We start from the raw sequence: 24,107 nt of genomic DNA on the forward strand, positions 1-24,107 counted from the left end.
CTGACTTAGAGCACTGCAGGCTTCACAGTGCCTGCTCTGAGTAGGCTCTGTGAAGCCACCTCCCTCCCTGCAGGACCCAGATGCCCCGGCCATCTTGGATACGGGGCCTGCAGCGAGGAAGGAGGTAGGAGACCCTCGTAGCAACGCGATCACATCGCGTTGCTGCGGGGGTCTCAGGGAAGCCCGCAGGGAGCCCCCTCCCTGCGCGACGCTTCCCTGCACCGCCGGCACATCACAATCATGTTTGATCGCAGTGTGCCGGGGATTAATGTGCCGGGGGCGGTCCGTGACCGCTTCTGGCACATTGTGGCGGATGTCAGCTGCAATAGGCAGCTGACACCCGGCCGCGATCTCCCACGCTCCCCCCGTGAGCGCGGCCGATCGCTATGACGTACTATCCCGTCGAGGGTCAGATAGGCCCAGGGCACCTCAACGGGATAGTACGTCTAAGGTCAGAGAGGGGTTAATATACTTACCAGCCGCTGTCTTACTCTTTTATCTTCTGCAGGGTGTGACCTGCCAGATCTCTCCAATGTTTGCTGGGCGAGCCAGAGGACACTTCTCAATATAAGTCTTTCCTTTTGACGAAGTCATCTGAACTTTGAAATGCATTGAATAAACCACCATTTTGCTTTATATTCTGGCATATAAGTCTCATTAACCGTCAGCAAGCGCAGAAACCATCCACAAACCCCTCTTTTCACCCTTCAATATAAGTCTGTGAGAGTCAGAACAAGGCTCTCATAGACTTACTTTGAGAGCTTGTGACCATTACCTATGACTTCTGGTCAGTCAGTAGTTGTTTTCACAAGATGGTGGCACAGGACCAGAGCAGGATTTCTGAAGACAGCGGCTGGTAAGTATAATTCTAAGGCAGAGGAACTTACATTAGTGGCACCACTCCAGCACTGATATATATAAAAAAAAGAAAAGATGAGAAAAATTATTTTAAGACATAGTGTGTTTTCTTCTCTGTTTGATTTTTAGAATAGATTAAAAATAGTTTTTAGATGTCTCTTATCCATCTATATCAGGGGTGGGCAATTAATTTTGCCATGGGGCCGCATGAGAAATTGGGATGGTTTTAGAGGGCCGGACTAATATAATTAACTAATTTTTACCCAATAGTATACATATGTCATATTCTATCTTTTCATAAACAAACAGTATGTTAAACTCCCCCCTCCCCAGTATGTGATATCCCCCACTTTAGGTAGTATTCTCCATGTAGCCCCCAATATGTAGTATCCCTTAATGTAGCCATCCCCTGTAGGTGATCCCCACTGATAGCAATCCCCCCTGCCCTGCCCCCCCCAGTATGTGATATCCCCCACTTTAGGTAGTATTCTCCATGTAGCCCCCAATTATTGTCACCCTGTGTATTCTGCACCCCTGTGTCTCTCTGTGTATCCTGCACCCCTGTGTCGCCCTGGGTATCCGGTGGCTGCACTATATGGCAGCGTCCCCTATATAACATAGGCTCTAAGCTGGTCCGCCATAACTTGTGTTTCAGGTGATTTAATGGGAAGATCAGGGATCATAACTGTCGGCCAAAAGATTATTCTTCCTGCCCCCCCCCCAGTACGTGATATCCCCCACTTTAGGTAGTATTCTCCATGTAACCCCCAATTATGGGCAGGGAGGATTGCTATCAGTGGGGATCACCTACAAGGGATGGCTACATTAAGGGATACTACATATTGGGGCCCAATACTACCTAAAGTGCGGGATATCACATACAGGGGGGGGGGGGCAGGGCAGGGGGATTGCTATCAGTGGGGATCACCTACAAGGGATGGCTACATTAAGGGATACTACATATTGGGGCCCAATATGTAGTATCCCTTAATGTAGCCATCCCTTGTAGATGATCCCCACTGATAGCAATCCCCCTGCCCTGCCCCCCCCCCCAGTGTGTGATATCCCGCACTTTAGGTAGTATTGGGCCCCAATATGTAGTATCCCTTAATGTAGCCATCCCTTGTAGATGATCCCCACTGATAGCAATCCCCCCTGCCCTGCACCCCCAGTATGTGATAGCCGCGGTAGCCCCATGTAGTAGTCCCCCTCCCTCACACTCCCCAGCAACACAGGGACCCCCTCTCCCCCCGACCGCGCGGATACTCACCCTCACCCGAAGGAGACCGCCAGCCAGCAACTTTCACCGCAGCACATCTCGCGCGGTGCTGGAGTGACGTACGCACGTGATGTACAGGGCCGGCCAGTGAGCACCGCCCCGCCCACCAGCGTCGCCCTGACCGCCGCCCTGACCGCCGATGCAAGATCACATGGGGCCCCATATGATCAACGCATCACACAGCGAGCGGAGTCAGTGGGTATGGCAGGGTGCAATCAAATGACCGATGCACTCCGGCGGCCATCTTAATCATGGGCTGCTCAGAAGCGTCTGGCGGCTGGAGCGGTGCCGGGCCGTTTAAAATCATCAGGCGAGCCGGATGCGGCCCGCGGGCCGCATCTTGCCCAGGTCTGATCTATATTCATGTTGCAGTTGGCTTCTTCAGTCAATCATGTTGTTTTTATTGGCAATCACCTTCACACAGCTTTGATAAAGAACTCCAGTGTGCGTTTGAAAAGCGATGCCTCGTACCTGTTGATTGATGTTTTTACATTTTTTAAATACATTTTGGAATTTTATGATTTGGAATTTTTATAATTTTTTCTTGGAAACACATGAGTGGTCACATGGTTTCCCTGCTCTTTAATGCCTAGGTCAATGATGTGAACTGCTTACCCAAACCTTTTTTCCATAAAAAAAACCCCACTGGAGTGGGGCTTTAAAGTATTTCTACTATTAAGCATATTTTAAAGAGAACTTGTCATGTGGAAAAAATGTGCAGGTTAATAGCATTCTGATCCTGCCTAGTACCCGCACTTTATTCCTCCCGGCAGAATTTGGGTTTCAGTCACACTGACCGACAGCTTGCTCAGCAATAGAGATGGCGTTCAGTTAGTGCAGGGGGCGCAGTTACAACCAGTGCTCTCTATACAGAGAGCGTTGACTGAACCCGCGTTGGGGTCACCCCTGTGACTGAAACCCCAATGCTGCCAGGAGTAATAAAGTGAATTTCTTCCCATTTTCAGAATGCTATTTAACTGCAGATTAATGTAATGGGCATAAGGTGAGTATAACTTTGTTTTTTATTTTTAAATAAATAAGTAAAACGTGTGTATTTTTATTTGAAATAAAGGACTTTATTTAGGGTGTTTTTTATTTACAATCAGATTATGGGATTAGTAATGGACAAGTGTCTTATAAATAGGTGTCTCCATTACTAAACCGGGGATTGATATCACCTGACAATACAAAGGTGACATCTAATGTGCGTTTTCTGGGGAAGCTGCGGGCTGCTATTTTTAGGCTGAGAGGGGCAATATCCAGCCTGAGAATACCAGCCCCCAGCTATCTGCTTTAGCTTGGCTGGTTGTCAAAAATGGGGGGTAACCCCACACAGTTTTTTAAAATTATTATTATTATTATTATTATTATTAATAAAAAACAGCATGAGGACCCATCTATTCTTGATAACCAGCCATGATTGCAGCCCGCAGCTGTAAGTTTTGCCATGCTGATTATCAAAAATAGAACAGACCTCACGTCACGTTTTATTTATAGCACAGGAGCCGGCTTATAAATACTCCCATCAGCGGTACCGGTTCTCGCTGTTATCACCGACAGCAGGTGTAGTGTTGTGAATTCTATGGCCAAGCTCCCTCCTGTGGTCGAGAGTGGTACTTCGGCTGGTTCTGTCTATGAGCTTCCTTTGGTGGATGAGAGTGGTACTGCGGCTTCTGAGTTTCCTTCCTCATGTGATGAGGTTAAGTCGTTAGGTGCTGCTCTATTTAACTCCACCTGGTGCTTTGATCCTGGCCTCCAGTCAATGTTCTAGTATTGGTCTTGTTTCCTCCTGGATCGTTCCTGTGGCCTGTCTATCCTGCATAAGCTAAGTTTTGCTTGTGTTATTTTTGCTTGCTATTTTTTCTGTCCAGCTTGCTTTATTGGTTTTTCTTGCTTGCTGGAAGCTCTGAGACGCAATGTACAGAATATTCAAGATTTAGGCTGAGAGGGGCATACTCCCATCAGCGGTACCGGTTCTCGCTGTTATCACCGACAGCAGGTGTAGTGTTGTGAATTCTATGGCCAAGCTCCCTCCTGTGGTCGAGAGTGGTACTTCGGCTGGTTCTGTCTATGAGCTTCCTTTGGTGGATGAGAGTGGTACTGCGGCTTCTGAGTTTCCTTCCTCAGGTGATGAGGTTAAGTCGTTAGGTGCTGCTCTATTTAACTCCACCTGGTGCTTTGATCCTGGCCTCCAGTCAATGTTCTAGTATTGGTCTTGTTTCCTCCTGGATCGTTCCTGTGGCCTGTCTATCCTGCATAAGCTAAGTTTTGCTTGTGTTATTTTTGCTTGCTATTTTTTCTGTCCAGCTTGCTTTATTGGTTTTTCTTGCTTGCTGGAAGCTCTGAGACGCAGATGGAGAACCTCCGTACCGTTAGTCGGTGCGGAGGGTCTTTTTGCCCCTCTGCGTGGTTGTTTGTAGGTTTTTGTGTTGACCGCAAAGCTATCTTTCCTATCCTCGGTCTATTCAGTAAGTCGGGCCTCACTTTGCTAAATCTATTTCATCTCTGTGTTTGTATTTTCATCTTACTCACAGTCATTATTTGTGGGGGGCTGCCTTTTCCTTTGGGGAATTTCTCTGAGGCAAGGTAGGCTTATTTTTCTATCTTCAGGGCTAGTTAGTTTCTCAGGCTGTGCCAAGTTGCATAGGGAGCGTTAGGCGCAATCCACGGCTACCTCTAGTGTGGTGTGTTAGGATTAGGGATTGCGGTCAGCAGAGTTCCCACGTCTCAGAGCTCGTCCTTTGTTTTTGGTAATTGTCAGGTCACTTTGTGTGCTCTGTACTTCAATGTCCATTGTGGTTCTGAATTACCTGTTCATAACAGTACTGGAGGCCCAAAGTACTAATGCTTCTCAATAGAGGGAAAAGAGAAGTTCTGAGACCATTTTTTTTCTTTGCACTGTGTTCTGTCTTTCTTTTCCCCTTTACATCAGGGTGATTCAGAACACAGGTGTGGACATGGACATTCAAGGTCTGTTCTCTTTGATGGATAATCTCGCTATAAATGTACAGAATATTCAAGATTTAGTGGTTCAGAATCCTATGTTAGAACCTAAGATTCCTATTCCTGAGTTATTTTCTGGAGATAGAGCAAAGTTTTTGAATTTTAAAAATAATTGTAAACTATTTCTGGCTTTGAAACCCCGCTCCTCTGGTGACCCAGTACAACAAGTTAAGATCATTATTTCTTTATTACGTGGTGACTAGTGTTGAGCGATACCGTCCGATACTTGAAAGTATCGGTATCGGATAGTATCGGCCGATACCCGAAAAATATCGGATATCGCCGATACCGATATCCGATACCAATACAAGTCAATGGGACATCAAGTATCGGAAGGTATTCTCATGGTTCCCAGGGTCTGAAGGAGAGGAAACTCTCCTTCAGGCCCTGGGATCCATAGGGATGTGTAAAATAAAGAATTAAAATAAAAAATATTGATATATTTACCTCTCCGGCGGCCCCTGAACTCAGCGCGGGTAACCGGCAGGCTTCTTTGTTCAAAATAAATAATCTTTATTTTTTTATATAGCGCTAACATATTCCGCAGCGCTTTACAGTTTTGCACACATTATCATCACTGTCCCCGATTGGGCTCACAATCTAGAATTCCTATCAGTATGTCTTTGGAATGTGGGAGGAAACCGGAGTGCCCGGAGGAAACCCACGCAAACACGGAGAGAACATACAAACTCTTTGCAGATGTTGTCCTGGGTGGGATTAGAACCCAGGACCCCAGCGCTGCAAGGCTGTAGTGCTAACCACTGCGCCACCGTGCTCAGCGCTTTTAGGACCTGAGAATCACGTCCCGGCTTCTGATTGGTCGCGGGCCGCCCATGTGACCGCCACGCGACCAATCACAAGCCGCGACGTCACCGCAAGCTATTAGCGCGCTCATTTTTGAAAAATGAGCGCGTTAATGACTTTCAAAGACGTAGCGACCAATCACAAGCCGCGACGTCTTTGAAAGCCATTAACGCGCTCATTTTTAAAAATGAGCGCGTTAATAGCTTGCGGTGACGTCGCGGCTTGTGATTGGTCGCGGCCACGCGACCAATCACAAGCCGCTACGTCTTTAAAAGTCATTAACGCGCTCATTTTTAAAAATGAGTGCGTTAATAGCTTGCGGTGACGTCGCGGCTTGTGATTGGTCGCGGCCACGCGACCAATCACAAGCCGCTACGTCTTTGAAAGTCATTAACGCGCTCATTTTTAAAAATGAGCGCGTTAATAGCTTGCGGTGACGTCGCGGCTTGTGATTGGTCGCGGCCACGCGACCAATCACAAGCCGCTACGTCTTTGAAAGTCATTAACGCGCTCATTTTTAAAAATGAGCGCGTTAATAGCTTGCGGTGACGTCGCGGCTTGTGATTGGTCGCGTGGCCGCGACCAATCACAAGCCGCTACGTCTTTGAAAGTCATTAACGCGCTCATTTTTCAAAAATGAGCGCGCTAATAGCTTGCGGTGACGTCGCGGCTTGTGATTGGTCGCGTGGCGGTCACATGGGCGGCCCGCGACCATTCAGAAGCCGGGACGTGATTCTCAGGTCCTAAAAGTGCTGATTTTGAACAACGAAGCCTGCCGGTTACCCGCGCTGAGTCCAGGGGCCGCCGGAGAGGTAAATATATCAATATTTTTTATTTTAATTCTTTATTTTACACATCTCTATGTATCCGATACCGATACCCGATACCACAAAAGTATCGGATCTCGGTATCGGAATTCCGATACCGCAAGTATCGGCCGATACCCGATACTTGCGGTATCGGAATGCTCAACACTAGTGGCGACCCTCAAGACTGGGCATTTTCCCTTGCGCCAGGAGATCCTGCATTATGTAATATTGATGCGTTTTTTCTGCCACTCGGATTGCTGTACGACGTGCCTAATTCAGTGGATCAGGCAGAGAAAAATTTGCTGGCTCTGTGTCAGGGTCAGGATGAGATAGAGATTTATTGTCAGAAGTTTAGAAAGTGGTCCGTGCTCACTCAATGGAATGAATGTGCGCTGGCAGCTATTTTCAGAAAGGGTCTCTCTGAAGCCCTTAAGGATGTCATGGTGGGATTTCCTATGCCTGCTGGTCTGAATGAGTCTATGTCTTTGGCCATTCAGATCGGTCGATGCTTGCGCGAGCGTAAATCTGTGCACCATTTGGCGGTATTATCTGAGCATGAACCTGAGCCTATGCAGTGCGATAGGACTTTGACCAGAGCTGAAAGGCAAGAACACAGACGTCAGAATGGGCTGTTTCTACTGTGGTGATTCCACTCATGCTATCTCCGATTGTCCTAAGCGCACTAAGCGGTTCGCTAGGTCTGCCACCATTGGTACGGTACAGTCGAAATTTCTTTTGTCCGTTGCTTTGATCTGCTCTTTGTCTTCCTATTCTGTCATGGCATTTGTGGATTCAGGCGCTGCCCTGAATTTGATGGACTTGGAGTTTGCTAGGCGCTGTGGGTTTGTCTTGGAGCCCTTGCAGTGTCCTATCCAATTGAGAGGAATTGATGCTACGCCTTTGGCCAAGAATAAGCCTCAGTATTGGACCCAGCTGACCATGTGCATGGCTCCTGCGCACCAGGAGGATATTGTGATTGTGCTATCGATTTGATTCCTGGTAGTAAGTTTCCTAAGGGTCGACTGTTTAATTTATCTGTACCTGAGCACGCCGCGATGCGGAGTTACGTGAAGGAGTCTTTGGAGAAGGGTCATATTCGCCCGTCATCATCGCCATTGGGAGCAGGGTTCTTTTTTGTGGCCAAGAAGGATGGTTCGCTGAGACCTTGTATTGATTACCGCCTTCTAAATAAAATTACGGTCAAATTTCAGTACCCCTTGCCGCTGCTGTCTGATTTGTTTGCTCGGATTAAGGGGGCTAGTTGGTTCACCAAGATAGATCTTCGTGGTGCGTATAATCTTGTGCGTATTAAACGGGGCGATGAATGGAAAACAGCATTTAATACGCTTGAAGGCCATTTTGAGTACCTGGTTATGCCATTCAGACTTTCTAATGCTCCATCAGTGTTTCAGTCCTTTATGCATGACATCTTCCGAGAGTACCTGGATAAATTCCTGATTGTATACTTGGATGATATTTTGGTCTTCTCGGATGATTGGGAGTCTCATGTGAAGCAGGTCAGAATGGTGTTCCAGGTCCTGCGTGCTAATTCTTTGTTTGTGAAGGGGTCAAAGTGTCTCTTTGGTGTTCAGAAGATTTCATTTTTGGGGTTCATTTTTTCTCCTTCTACTATCGAGATGGACCCTGTTAAAGTTCAGGCCATTTATGATTGGACTCAGCCAACATCTCTGAAGAGTCTGCAGAACTTCCTGGGCTTTGCTAATTTTTATCGTCGCTTCATTGCTAATTTTTCTAGCATTGCTAAACCGTTGACTGATTTAACCAAGAAGGGTGCTGATGTGGTCAATTGGTCTTCTGCTGCTGTGGAAGCTTTTCAGGAGTTGAAGCGTCATTTTTCTTCTGCCCCTGTGTTGTGCCAACCAGATGTTTCGCTTCTGTTCCAGGTCGAGGTTGATGCTTCCGAAATTGGAGCAGGGGCTGTTTTGTCGCAGAGAAGTTCTGATTGCTCGGTGATGAAACCATGCGCCTTCTTTTCCAGGAAATTTTCGCCTGCTGAGCGAAATTATGATGTTGGCAATCGAGAGTTTCTAGCCATGAAGTGGGCATTCGAGGAGTGGCGTCATTGGCTTGAAGGAGCTAAGCATCGCGTGGTGGTCTTGACTGATCACAAAAACTTGACTTATCTCGAGTCTGCCAAACGGTTGAATCCTAGACAGGCTCGTTGGTCGCTGTTTTTCTCCCGTTTTGACTTTGTGGTTTCGTACCTTCCGGGCTCTAAAAATGTGAAGGCGGATGCCCTGTCTAGGAGTTTTGTGCCCGATTCTCCGGGTTTGTCTGAGCCGGCGGGTATTCTCCCCTGCCATCTCCCCTGATTTGCGGCGGGTGCTGCAAAAATTTCAGGCTAATAGACCTGACCGTTGCCCAGCGGAGAAACTGTTTGTCCCTGATAGGTGGACGAATAAAGTTATCTCTGAGGTTCATTGTTCGGTGTTGGCTGGTCATCCTGGAATCTTTGGTACTAGAGATTTGGTGGCTAGATCCTTTTGGTGGCCGTCTCTGTCGCGGGATGTGCGTTCTTTTGTGCAGTCCTGTGGGATTTGTGCTCGGGCTAAGCCCTGCTGTTCTCGTGCCAGTGGGTTGCTTTTGCCCTTGCCGGTCCCGAAGAGGCCTTGGACACATATCTCTTTGGATTTTATTTCGGATCTCCCCGTCTCTCAAAGAATGTCGGTCATTTGGGTGGTTTGTGATCGCTTCTCTAAGATGGTCCATTTGGTGCCCTTGTCTAAATTGCCTTCCTCCTCTGATTTGGTGCCGTTGTTTTTCCAGCATGTGGTTCGTTTACATGGCATTCCAGAGAACATCGTTTCTGACAGAGGTTCCCAGTTTGTTTCGAGGTTTTGGCGAGCCTTTTGTGCTAGGATGGGCATTGATTTGTCTTTTTCCTCGGCTTTCCATCCTCAGACAAATGGCCAGACTGAACGAACCAATCAGACCTTGGAAACATATCTGAGATGTTTTGTTTCTGCTGATCAGGATGATTGGGTGTCCTTTTTGCCTTTGGCTGAGTTCGCCCTTAATAATCGGGCCAGCTCGGCTACTTTGGTTTCGCCGTTTTTCTGCAATTCTGGGTTCCACCCTCGTTTCTCTTCAGGGCAGGTTGAGTCTTCGGACTGTCCTGGTGTGGATACTGTGGTGGATAGGTTGCAGCAGATTTGGACTCATGTAGTGGACAATCTGACTTTGTCCCAGGAGAAGGCTCAACGTTTCGCTAACCGCAGGCGCTGTGTGGGTCCCCGACTTCGTGTTGGGGATTTGGTTTGGTTGTCATCTCGTTATATTCCTATGAAGGTTTCCTCTCCTAAATTTAAGCCTCGTTTCATTGGTCCATATAGGATTTTTGAGGTCCTTAATCCTGTGTCTTTTCGTTTGACTCTTCCAGCTTCTTTTTTCATCCATAACATGTTCCATAGGTCATTGTTGCGGAGATACGTGGCACCTGTGGTTCCATCTATTGATCCTCCTGCTCCGGTTTTGGTTGAAGGGGAATTGGAGTATATAGTGGAGAAGATTTTGGATTCTCGTGTTTCGAGACGGAAACTCCAGTATCTGGTTAAGTGGAAAGGTTATGGTCAGGAAGATAATTCCTGGGTCTTTGCCTCTGAAGTCCATGCTGCCGATCTGGTTGGTGCCTTTCATGTGGCTCATCCTGGTCGGCCTGGGGGCTCTGGTGAGGGTTCGGTGACCCCTCCTCAAGGGGGGGTACTGTTGTGAATTCTGTGGATAAGCTCCCTCCTGTGGTTGAGAGTGGTACTTCGGCTGGTTCTGTCTATGAGCTTCCTTTGGTGGATGAGAGTGGTACTGCGGCTTCTGAGTTTCCTTCCTCAGGTGATGAGGTTAAGTCGTTAGGTGCTGCTCTATTTAACTCCACCTGGTGCTTTGATCCTGGCCTCCAGTCAATGTTCTAGTATTGGTCTTGTTTCCTCCTGGATCGTTCCTGTGGCCTATCTATCCTGCATAAGCTAAGTTTTGCTTGTGTTATTTTTGCTTGCTATTTTTTCTGTCCAGCTTGCTTTATTGGTTTTTCTTGCTTGCTGGAAGCTCTGAGACGCAGAGGGAGCACCTCCGTACCGTTAGTCGGTGCGGAGGGTCTTTTTGCCCCTCTGCGTGGTTGTTTGTAGGTTTTTGTGTTGACCGCAAAGCTATCTTTCCTATCCTCAGTCTATTCAGTAAGTCGGGCCTCACTTTGCTAAATCTATTTCATCTCTGTGTTTGTATTTTCATCTTACTCACAGTCATTATATGTGGGGGGCTGCCTTTTCCTTTGGGGAATTTCTCTGAGGCAAGGTAGGCTTATTTTTCTATCTTCAGGGCTAGTTAGTTTCTCAGGCTGTGCCGAGTTGCATAGGGAGCGTTAGGCGCAATCCACGGCTACCTCTAGTGTGGTGTGTTAGGATTAGGGATTGCGGTCAGCAGAGTTCCCACGTCTCAGAGCTCGTCCTTTGTTTTTGGTAATTGTCAGGTCACTTTGTGTGCTCTGTACTTCAATGTCCATTGTGGTTCTGAATTACCTGTTCATAACAGTGTAGGCTGATGGGAGTACTACTCACATCAGCTGATGCCTCTGTGACCAGCTCACCGCAGCGCTCTGACCGGTAGTAATAGTCTTGCCGCCGTTCAAAGCCGTTGGTGTTTATTGTGCTGTCATGCAGATGACAGCATGGGAAGCACCCAATATTTGAGATGACGAGCCCGAACAGTAACATGGACTTCCTGAAGAAGTCCATGTTCGGGGTCTGTGCCCGAACAGTAAATGGTCAGTACGGACGCCAAATTCTACTGTTTGGGTTTGCAATTACTAATAGTGATGCTTTTCAAGTTAATTTTTTTCCACATTATATAGGGATGATTTTAGTTTACTCTTTTAAACAAGGGTAAAGATGAAAAGAGCAGAACAGATGCTGGTAGTATGCCCGTAATGATTTCTATGGTAGAAGACATTCTGGCTGGAGATCTGAACGATAGCTCCGGCTTTCCTATTTCTGGAATTTCCTAATATGATGGATATTCTTAGAAGACTTGCCAATTACCTGTTAGTTTGATGGATAGAAAAATGGACAGTATTAATCACAGTAAAACAAGCTGTTGAATTAACTTCTGTGAAGAAGCATATTGATTCATGGTGCACCTTGTCAGCTGGTGAAGCATTGACTTCTACTTTTAACTCTTGTGTTTCATAGTTACTTTGCTGATATTATTGCTAATGCCACATGTTTTGCATAGTACGATACTAGCCTTGCTTAAATTACAAAAACGCACATTTTTGCAGCTGTGTTTTTCCTGCCAAGAGATGCAGAAATTTCAGTTACAGATACTTAACGCGTGAATATACACTTAGGGATCAAAATGATCAACTGTTTGAAATCAGATCTGAAATCAGAATAGCCAGATCCTTATCTCCCCCAACATCATCTGATAGACCCCATACACATTAGACTGTCAGCCAAACTTGTCACTATCAAAGGGCTTTTATATTAAACAGTCCTAAATTGCATCAAATCACAGTAGGCTCTTCTGGATGGAAAATAGGCATTTTGTACACCTACTCTTGGTAGTCTTATTTTTAGACCTTTATATCGCTGACATGAGCGTATAAAACGGCTCTTTGCACAGCATAGTGATTCACCCCTTTGCTCACTTGTGCATTGACCCTTTATCAGTAAATACACTGCTCAAAAAATAAAGGGAACACTGAAATACCACATCCTAGATATCACTGAATGAACTATTCCAATTACAAATCTTTATTCATTACATAGTGGAATGTGTTGAGAATAATAAAACATAAACATGATCAATGTAAATAAAAAATAATATCCCATAGAGGTCTGGATTTGGAATGATATTCAAAATCAAAGTGGAAAATCAAATTACAGGCTGATCCTACTTCAGTGAAAATGTCTCAAGACAAGGAAATAATGCTCAGTAGTGTGTGTGGCTTCCATGTACCTGTGTGACCTCCATACAATGCACGGGCATACTTCTGATGAAGCGGCGTAAGTTCTCTTGAGGGATCTCCTTCCAGACCTGGATTAAAGCATCAGTCAACTCTTGGACAGTGCCAGATGTGCTCGATTGGATTCAGGTCTGGGGAACAGGCAGGCCAGTTCATAGCATCAATTCCTTCATCATGCAGGAACTGCTTACACACTCAAGCCACATGAAGCCTAGCATTGTCATGCATCAGAAGGTACCCAAGGCTCACTGTACCTGCATATGGTCTCACAGTGTGTCTGAGGATTTCATCCTGGTACCTAATGGCAGTCAGGATACCTCTGGCTAGCACATGGAAGGCTCTAAAAAAAATGCCTCCTCACTCCATTACTGACCCACTGTTAAAATGGTCATGCTGGAGATGTTGCAGGCAGCAGAACATTCTCCATGGTGTTTCCAGACTCTGTCACTTCTGTCACATGTGCACAATGTGAACCTGATCTCATCTGTGAAGACCACAGGGCGCCGATGTCAAATCTTATAATCTTGGTTTTCTCTGGTAAATGCCAACCACCCTGCATGGTGTTGAGCAGTAAGCACAACACCCACTTGTGGACGTCATGCCCTTATGCCACCTTTATGGAGTCGTTTTCTGACAGTTTGAGAAGACACATGGATGTTAGTGGCCTGCTGGATGTCATTTTGCATTGCTCCTCCTTTTTCTTTCCTAACTTACCGTTAGGAAGATGCTCAATCCTATCAGAATAATGTCCAACTTGTCCTGGGCAGGATGAGGTGAGCAGAAAGTTCTGTCTAGCGATATGGTGAGCTGCCCCAGCCGGTGGAAGCTGCTCCGTGAGGTGACTCCAGTAAACAGCGGGATTCCGGGTCCTGGTAACCAGACACCGCGTGGTGCGAGAGCGGTGAGTGCGGCTCGTCTGAAGGACCTGTGTGACGTAGTGTATCATGTAGTCCTGGCGTGACTGGAGTTGCATACGAATCGGGGTAATGACCATAAACTGACGCGTTTCAGAAACAAGTGTTTCCTTCCTCAGGGATGATCCTTACCCCGGTTGGTTGTCCTTATATACCTTCCTGCAATAAACGCATTAATAAAGGCCAAAGATCTCTACTTCACTGTTCAGTTCTCTAGGAATCAGAGTGTCTAACATAAAGATCCATCTAGTCTTTGCCTTTTCTCCAATGAGGATGTACATTTTCAATGCCAGTAACCTTTATATTATGTGCCAGTCTACCATGATGTTCTACAAAATGTTTAGAAAGCGGATGCCCAACAAATTTTTTCTTTATGTTTCGTATATGCTTATTAATTCTAACCTTAAGTCAGCGTTTGGTACGTCCCACATAAAGCTTTTCACATGGACATTTAATGGTATATATAACTCCTGCTGTGTATGTAATAAAGTCCTTGATCTTAAATTCTGCATCCCCCTTGTAAATACTTGTTTGTTTAGAGGTTACAGCCTGATGGCACATCTTGCACTTATGGCAGGAAAAAAAGACTTTGAGGATGTTTTGTAAAAATGTAGGCTGCTGAGTAAGGGACTTATTTTGAACCGTAGGAGCAACCATATTTCCTAGACTACAGGATTTTTTGTAAACAAAACGGGGGGCGAATAGGAGTTTTTTCCCCTAAAATGTTGTTGTCTTTTAATATATTCCAATGCTTTTTCACTATTTTAAAAAGAATATTTGAATTAGCATTGTACTGAGTTATTTTGGGGACAAAGTCATTTTGCTCCCTGGATTTCGGGATTGCATTGATCATCTCCTGGTGGGATTTTAATAAAACAACTTCTTTAGATGTCACAAGAGTTTCTTTGCTATACCCCTTTTTCAGAAATGTATTGGTGAGTTCTTCTGCCTCTAAGTGGAAGTCCTGGAGCTTTGAGCAATTACGATAGATTCTCATAAATTGGCTGTTAGGGACATTCAGCAGCCAGCTTGGAAGATGGCAACTGTCTAGTGGAATAAAACTTAGTATTAGTTAGTTTACTAAAAACTTAATATTAACATTGGTGATGGTGGATGTGAATTTTGAAAAGAAATCATTTTTATTAATATCCATTAAAAACTTATCAAGAGTGTTTGAACCACCAGACCAAATTAAAACTATATCGTCAATAAAACGTTGCCAGAGGTCCAGGTTCGCATGCAGCCGGCCCCCGGGGTAAATGTTGTCCTCTTCCCACCTGCCCACATACAGGTTAGCATAGCTGGGTGCGAACCGGGTCCCCATGGCAGTACCGCACTTCTGGGAGTAGTAGTCCTTCTCACATATAAAATAATTATGTGTAAAATAAACTGCATACAGTCATTTAAAAAAATCAATCTGTTCACTAGGGACTACAGAGTGCTTATTCAAAAAATATGTGGCAGGTCTTTGTGAATTTTTGGCAAATAGTAGAAGACCGCCAGCTGCGGGAACGTGATGTTAATAAATTCAGATTCGTTTTTATTAACAAATCCCAAGTTAAACCCCTTAGTAGTTAAATTTTCCATTTCTGAAATATACTCTTCAGTGGGATCCTTATCTAATTTCCTATAAGTGCAAGAATCACTTAGAAGGCGTGTAGCCTCTCTATGGTATTGTTCTTGATCTAATACAACAATCCCATCCCCTTATCGGCTGGATGTATTACCAATTCCTTGTTACATTGTAAAGTGTGAACCTGCTATCATCTGTGAAGACCACAGGGCGCCAATGTCGAATCTGATAATCTTGGTTTTCTCTGGTAAATGCCAACCACCCTGCATGGTGTTGAGCAGTAAGCACAGCACCCACTTGTGGACGTCGGGCCCTTATGCCACCCTTATGGAGTCTTTTTCTGACAGTTTGAGCAGACACATGGATGTTAGTGGCCTGCTGGATGTAATTTTGCATTGCTCCTCCTGTTCCTCTATGCACAAAGAAGGAGATAATGGTTCTGCTGCTGGGTTGTTGCCCTTCAACGGCCCCCTCCATGTCTCCTGGTTTACTTGCCTGACTCCTGGTATCTGCTCTATGCTCTGGACACTGTGCTGACAGAAACAGCTACCCTCCTTGCCACAGCTTGCATTTATGTGCCATCCTGGGTGAGCAACTTCTATGGGTTGTAGACACCACGTCATGCTACTATACAGTACCTCTAGGGGTGAGAGCAATGACAAAATGCAAAAGTTACCAAAACAACAGCCAAAAAGGATGAGAACAGAGTAAGGGCTTATTCACACATCAGTATTTGATTAGTATTTTGCATCAGTATTTGTATGCCAAAACCAGAAATGGAGCTTGCGGAGAAGAATGATAATAGGAAAATTGCAACCTCTTCTGTGCTTTGGAGACACTCCTGGCGTTGGCATACTTATACTGATAAAATACTGATCAAAAACACCAATGTGTGAATACAGCTTAAAGCCAGGAGGGCCTCCTGATGAAGTTGTGACAAAACGTGCGTTGGGGCAACGGAGAGCGTTCAGACTGACAAAATCATCCATGAGTACCTTATTCATTAAGCCTTCCTGTCTTTACTCTCACTACATGGTGTTTCCTCCTATGCCTTTGACTGTTTCAGTCTAGAGACCTTTGTTACTGCAGGCCACTTCAGTGCCTAGTATCCAGCCAGCCACTTCTTGTTAGCTCATAGCAATATGATCTCTCAGTGCACTAATTGTGAGGACTCCATTTTTTGCTACAACTTACCTTACCCATGCTTTATTCCCTGTTGCTTTACATGGATGTATTGTTACCTATTTTGCACTATGCACTTTAGCTTGCCAGTCTTCATGCTCCCCGCACTTTACTTAGTAGTCTCTGTATTTAAATTACATAGTTATTAAGGATAAAGGAAGACATTAAGTCCATCTAGTTCAACCCATAGCCTAACCTAACATGCCCTAACATGTTGATCCAGTTGATCCAATTACTTTTGTATTTCAATTAAATTCTAATAAATATTATTTTAGGATTATACTTGGTGAGCCATTATCTCCTTTTTTGTGTCATTATTAAGTAAGTGGGTTTTCAAAAAACAGCAGACCATGCAGGGGTATCCTTAACGCTGCATCCATGTGTTGTCTGTTTTCCACTGACTACTTGCTAGGTAAACAGCAATCATTTTTTGCGCTCTTAGCTCATATAGAGTCCTGTGTACCTCCTTTTCCCACCACAAACTGTCCTGGTTGCCATTAAATACACAAGCACTACTCTGATCTTATGTCGGTACTTTCTATAGCTCTCATTTTCCAGGCAGATGTATCGGAAAGTCAGCAAAATGTAACATCAGTACATATAGCGGTATCAGACCTCTCAAAATGTGTTCACACCACCAGGAGTAGATGTCTAGAAGTTTCGCAAAAGGATTGAGTCATGATGACTGTAGCTGGATACAGAGGGACAGAACTACTACAAAAGCAGTCAGTATCTTGTAAGGAGATGCATTTTTTCATATCTGATAAAAAAATGTATTTTCAATTTCCAAAGGTGACGCTTTTTATTCCACGAGGAATGACAGAGGAAGCCTCCTCCCTCTGTCTAAACACATGCTGTGGACACTATTGACTGTAGCATCTGATGGTTTAAATGGATCAGAGTTATCGCAGATCCCAACTTCTGTGTCAGAATGTCAGCTGTATACGGTTGGTACATCTTCAAGATTGTATGAAACCAGAACACATGAGCTGCGCGCACAGTGAACAAGCCCGTAGAGACATGTTCACACCACCAAGAGACTTGAAAACACAAAAAAGCACAGTAAAACCAAAAACACACTGTTGCAAAGAAATCACAGTAGACAGCAAGTGCTAGTAAAAAGATGGAAAAAACAGGGTATTTGGTTGATAAGTTTTTTGCAAAAAATGTATATTAAGCCGCTCTACCAAACGTCAAGGTATACCCATATCAGAGCAGTCCTAACTAATGTATGTAATCCCTATCTGATGTATTTAAAACCTGGTCATATGTACAATACCTGTATGAGCAGGATTCAGAAAAGGAATGTCCATGTGGACACGCTGGACAGAACGGCTCCTGTGCGCACAGCTCAAAAAAAGAGGGGTGGAGGCCTCCCCAGTCTTGTGGACACAAGAAAACAATTATATGAAACCAGAACACATGAGCTGTCCACATGGACATTCCTTTTCTGAATCCTGCTCATACAGGTATTGTACATATGACCAGGTTTTAAATACATCAGATAGGGATTACATACATTAGTTAGGACTGCTCTGATATGGGTATACCTTGACGTTTGGTAGAGCGGCTTAATATACATTTTTTGCAAAAAACGTATCAACCAAATACCCTGTTTTTTCCATCTTTTTACTAGCACTTGCTGTCTACTGTGATTTCTTTGCAACAGTGTGTTTTTGGTTTTACTGTGCTTTTTTGTGTTTTCAAATCTTCAAGATTGTGCGGTCTTCAATATAAATAGGAGTCGTGATGACTCAACTCCTTTATGCAACTAATGTGTAAAGAACCCACTTACTTATTAGAAGACTACTCAGTAGTGATAAGTGAACATGCTCAGATAACATCTTATCCAAGCACGCTCGGGTGTTATCCAAGCATCTGGGCATGCGCGTATATTATGTTCGAGTCTCTGCAGGTGCTTGATTTTTGGCTATTAGAAAGTCTCAACACATTTGGCGATGGCGTAACAAACAGGCCATCTCCACATGCGTTGAGGCTGTCTAACAGCTGCAAATCATGCAGCTGCAGAGACTGGAACATAATATACGAGCATACCCAGATGCTCGGATAACACCCGAGCGTGCTTGCATAAGATGTTATCCGAGCACGTTTGCTCATCACTACTCCTCAGCCAAATCCATAGTTCGGTCGATCGTTTGCCAACGGCTATCTCGGCTGTGTTCTCCAGATACAGGAGTGATTGCTCAGCTGTGAACTCTATGAGAGAGCCGCTGTCAAACATGTCTGGAGGGGTGTTTTCAGGGGACATGCCGGATCCTTATCTCTTGTCAATGGTTGCACAGGACCCCATACACATTAGATTGTTAGCTCAAGCTGTCATTATCGGCAGATTCAGACAACATAAGTCTATAATGTGTATGGGGGTCTTCTGCCTTTTATACAGATAAGTGCTGTATGCCCCATGTTTCAGATGAATGATTGTTCCAATTTGTTCCATATTTTGGCTATACATTCATCTTTTCTGGGTACCAAGGCACACAGAGGGAATTGACCCCAAAGGCTATTGCTTCACTGTATTCTGATAGTTGAAGCTAAACATGAGCTAAGCACTTGTCACTTTCATACTGTATCTTTAATCCCCGGCTTCCCACTTAGTTTGTTGAATTCTCAGATGAAACAATAGTAATTTACACATTTATGAGTAGTGAAAGCCCTCTAATAATATGCTTTGCTCCTGGCAAATTACAATGTGATCACATCAGGCTTCTATTGTATTCTACTGAGATACAAACATGTGATATAAGTAACACCTGCAAATTAAACAGGTTCAGATAGATTACTTATGATCAGGGCTTAAGCTGTATTTACACCATATACCAATCCTCCTTTATGCATTTTAAAAGGAATATCTCATTCAAAAATTACTTTTTGTTAAAATAAGAAATTACATGAAACTTGATTTAAAAGAAAGTTTGGAGATTGTTTTTTTTCTTTGTTTTTCATCTTTCTTTTTTTTTTTTAAATCCCTGAATTATTGTAATTTTTCCTTTTTCCTTGTCTTTCGATCACTTTTTATTCATCTCTTTATAAAAGAATAGAATTACAATTAAGATACATTTAAAAAGATGGGACCAGGCAATGGCTGATGGACACATCTCACCCCCTGCACAATGACTTCTGCACAGGTCGCAGAGCATGCCTAGAGAACTCTCAAATACATGTTAATGAACATCTAAAGGAATGTAGCATACATATGATTAAGGGCAGTCTCACATGTCCAGACAATTCCGGTACCGGAAAAATCGGTACCGGAATTATCCGTGTGCCGGTGCGTTTCTGTGGCACATCAGTGTGGCACACGTGTGCCGCCCGTGTGCCCACTGGGTACCACACGCACCGTGCAGGAGACAGCGCTAAAGTTTAACGCGATTCATATCTTCCCTGCAGCAGCGTTTGCTGTAGAGAAAATATGAATAATCATGTTTAAAATAAAGATCCATGACCCCAAACTCCCCTCCCACCCCCTTTGCGCCTCCCCCCCCCGCTGTTATTAAAATACTCACCCGACTCCCTCACTGGCTGGCGCTGCTTCCTGTCCTGGCCGCACCTTCTACTGTATGAGCGGTCACGTGGGGCCGCTCATTTACAGTAATGAATATGCGGCTCCACCCCTATGGGAGGTGGAGCCGTATATTCATGATTGTAATGGGCGGCCCCACGTGACCGCTCATACAGTAGAAGGTGGCGGCCAGAACAGGATGCAGCGCCAGCCAGCGAGGGAGCCGGGTGAGTATTTTAATAACAGCGGGGGGGCGCACAGGTGGTGGGAGGGGGGTGGGGTCATGGATCTTTATTTTAAACACGATTATTCATATCTTCTCTACAGCAAACGCTGCTGCAGGGAAGATATGAATGGCGGCTTCAGCACCAGTGGGGGGGACAGCGCTTACTGTAGCGCTGTCTCCTGCACGGCACACTGACTGCACACGGACAACGTCCGTGTGCGGTACATGTTTTACACGGACCCATTGACATTAATGGGTCCGTGTAATCCGTGCGCTCCCACGAACACTGACATTTCTCCGTGTTTGGCACACGGAGACACGGTCCACAAAAAATCAATGACATCTGCACAGATGCATTGATTTCACTGTGTCTACGTGTGTCAGTGGCTCCGGTACGTGAGGAAACTGTCACCTCACGTACCGGAGCCACTGACGTGTGAAACCAGCCTAAAGTTGCTAAACCAAGATCGCTGCACTGATCATGTACAAAAAATGAAAATACAAGAAATAAGAACATTTTCAATCAAAACATAAAAATAGATTACAAAAAGAATGTATATCACTATCTGTCACTAGTTAAAAATAAAAAAAATAAGTGATACATTCCTGTTATGGTCTGGTGATTATGGAGCGATATGAGACTAGCTCTGAGCAGGTGGTATCTATACTGACCGCAGACCCTAAGCTCAACACACAACTAGAAGCAGCCGTGGATTGCTCCTAACGCTCCCTAGGCAACTCGTCACAGCCTAAGAGCTAACTAGCCCTAAAGATAGAAGCAGGAAAACTATCTTGCCTCAGAGAAAATCCCCAAAAGAAAGACAGCCCCCCACATGTAATGACTGTGAGAGGAGAAGGAAATGACATACGTAGTATGAAACAAGATTGAGCACAGGAGGCCACTTCTAGCTAAAAAGGAAAGTACAGGAAAGAGCTCTGTGCGGTCAGTAGAAAAAATTAGAAAAAGTCCACCGCAGAGAAATGCAAAAATCTCCACACCTAACTAAAGGTGTGGAGGGCAAACTCTGCTGCCCAGAGCTTCCAGTTTAGCTAAAAAGATCCATACTGATAAACTGGACAAATGAGCAAAAAACAACACAGTACAAAACAACAAGTCCTCAATAAGTGAACTGCAAAGGACATGAAAGGACTTAGCTTTGCAGAAGTTGGTCAGAGTGTCAGGAAAATCCAAAGAGCACTGACTCCAGGCAGAGACAATTGACAACTGGCATTGATTGAGGGCTAAGGCCAGACTAATATAGCCGAGCCCAAAAGACAATCAAAGGAAACAGCTGAGAAGCTAAATCCAAGAAGCAGCCATACCACTAAAGACCACAGGAGGAGCCCAAGAGCAGAACTCACAAAAATACTACTTACAACCAAGAACGGAATTCACAACACATTCCCTTTAATTCATGATTTATTTGTGCATGACAAACTTTACACACAAGGACTAAAATGTGTTCATCTGAATAGAGTAAGCACATGGGGTTCTGAAAACCCTGTCCTTAACAAAGACAACATGGCAATAGAAATTCACCAAGACTGGCGTTTTGTACTCTGGGTGCACAAAATTTATTAAGAGGCATGTGCCAGCTTCAATATTGTCTCAAAATTTAGGTGAATGTTGCTTCTAAATTTTGTGACTTTTCAAAGCTCTTACTCCACATTTATGAATCGAGTAATCTCCAGCAAACTATGTTTTCTCTGAAAAGACGCAATGTTTCAGAGTAAATATACCTGGTTGCAATCGAGCAGGCAGGCTCTGATTCATGCTGCCCTTAGTTAGTGACAGGTTTACTTTAAAATACCGTACTCCCCAAAAATAAAATGCAAGTTTTTGAATCACGTTAAATGTATTTGTCATGCATGGTATAGAATTGTGGGCAATAAGAATCCTTATCTATTTCTAAAATAGAAATAGTAAATAACAAACCTCATATAAGGAAACCTTGAACCACCATACCATTAATAAATAAATAATAGAATATACTTTCTGTACACCATCTATACCAGGGCTGAAAACTAGTGGTTTCCCTTAATGCAATCTGCAGTAGCCGGCACTACAAGTGACACATCAGCAATATGTCCTATCAGATCTTCTGCAAAATAGAAGGTGACCATGTTTGACTTTACATGAGTGGTCAAAATGGTCACCCGATGGGATCTGCTGTTAAACTGGTAGCACTTAGACTGTTTTTGAAATATTGTTTTGTAATGAGTAGCTATATGGGAAAATGCTTTTCACCAGCCTTTACCTTAAATCTCTTTGTGACAGCTGCTGTGCATGTATAGCAGAAGTGCGTTATCTGCATATGGGGTGGGTTCAGGAGCTTACCCCGATACACACATCATGGGTACCAGCTGGCATCCAAAAGTAACTGCTGTGATTGCAACAGTTTAACCTCTGAATTTATGTCGAACTTAACACCAGAAGTTCAACGGCGTCTAGTGTTCCAACGTTACTGACTTGAGTTATGATAAGCTCAAAGATTTGGAGATATGGCAAAAACACTCACTCCTGTGATAAAATAGGCAGGAAATGTGTTACCTCAGAAAGCATTCTCTAGGAACCAATGCTGTTTTGTCTGTATACTCACTTATCATAAGTAACTTATGCTTCCTCTCCTGGCCAGGAGCACTTATCATAAGTAACTTATGCTTCCTCTCCTGGTCATGAGCTGTTAGCTGTGAAGACAATGAACTAGAGCAGCTCTGCACGGTCGTACTTATCAAATAAGACAGTATATAGTAGGGGAACATTTATTAGGTTATCTCAGCACAGGAACTTTTTTATATAACTTATCCAATTGTGGAAATTATCCCAAGATCTATTAATTAAAATGTAGTTTGTTCGTCGGACAACCACTTTAATAATTTAAGATATCAGACCCATTATGTTAAAACTGCTTTGAAAGATCCCCAAGAAGCAACAAACATTGTTTTAACTTTAACTGTACACATCAATTGATGACCAACATGATATAATTTTCAAAATATTTCTGCTCCACCCTGGGATGTTTTCATTTTGTAAGTGATACATACAAGTTTAATCCAGCTTGGTGTGATTTTATTAGTTTTAGTCTTCATCTAACTAACAATTTCCTTCTAGCTTTCTTTTAATATTTCAACTAATATTAAATGTCTTATGTCCCTCTTCCTCCCATTATTTTCCCTCTGTCTTTCTCTCAGAACAAAGAAAAAGAACAAGCCTCTGAACCTCAAGATTCACAACAGTGTGGGCAGCTGTGAGAATATCCCATCTCAGCGCTCACCTCTTCTCTCCGAGCGATCCCTACGTTCTTTCTTTGTGGGCTACCCATCTTTTCTTCCTTCTACTCCCCCTGTTCACACTGAACCTTCTTCTGCAAGTAAGTCTTCGTCTCCCAATTTAACCGGACAAGCAAAACTTTAAGAAAGTCAGAAAATGCTTTTACTACATATTCTGATGGTGCACTATTAGTTTAAAGTACACATTGTGCATTTCAGACCAGTGGGTTGTTGTTTAAAATTTTATGTGGAATTTAATAATTATAATTTTGTACTTCTTTTTTCAAGGTACATAACAGAAATATATGTAGATATGCATGACAGTGGTTTCTTAAAATTTACTGAATAACTCGTTAATTTTACATGCAGAATTGTGACGTATTATAAAACGGTTGTCCACAATTTTCTACAGTTTTAAAAAAGGGACCATAATGTTCTTAAAAAATAAAAAATACAGTCATTTATTTACCGGACTCCTGACATTCCTTGGCATTACTGCCTGTTTAACCCTTTGATACCCTTCCTTTTTCAGCAGGGACATCACGTGACCGCTGAAGCCAGTCAGTGGCCACTAATTGGCTGCAGCACTCACGTGACATCACTGCCAGAAGAGGAGATATCAGGAGTTTGGTAGGTCAGTATATGTTTTTTTTTATTTTAGGATTACCTGAGGCCCATTTTTAAAATAATAAAAT

The 24,107-nt window shown here is 43.9% G+C and overlaps 1 protein-coding gene across 1 annotated transcript in view; it reads left to right on the forward strand.

The window, feature by feature from the left end:
* KSR2 (kinase suppressor of ras 2) overlaps window positions 1-24,107 on the forward strand; it is an 869,756-nt gene that overhangs the window by 453,268 nt on the left and 392,381 nt on the right. Inside the window, exon 5 of the mRNA XM_069754628.1 lies at window positions 23,335-23,513. Coding sequence (XP_069610729.1) covers window positions 23,335-23,513 — 179 coding nt within the window. The remainder of the gene's footprint in view (window positions 1-23,334; window positions 23,514-24,107) is intronic.

The sequence above is a fragment of the Ranitomeya imitator genome, chromosome 1 (assembly GCF_032444005.1).
Source record: "Ranitomeya imitator isolate aRanImi1 chromosome 1, aRanImi1.pri, whole genome shotgun sequence".
In the NCBI taxonomy this organism is placed as follows: domain Eukaryota; kingdom Metazoa; phylum Chordata; class Amphibia; order Anura; family Dendrobatidae; genus Ranitomeya; species Ranitomeya imitator.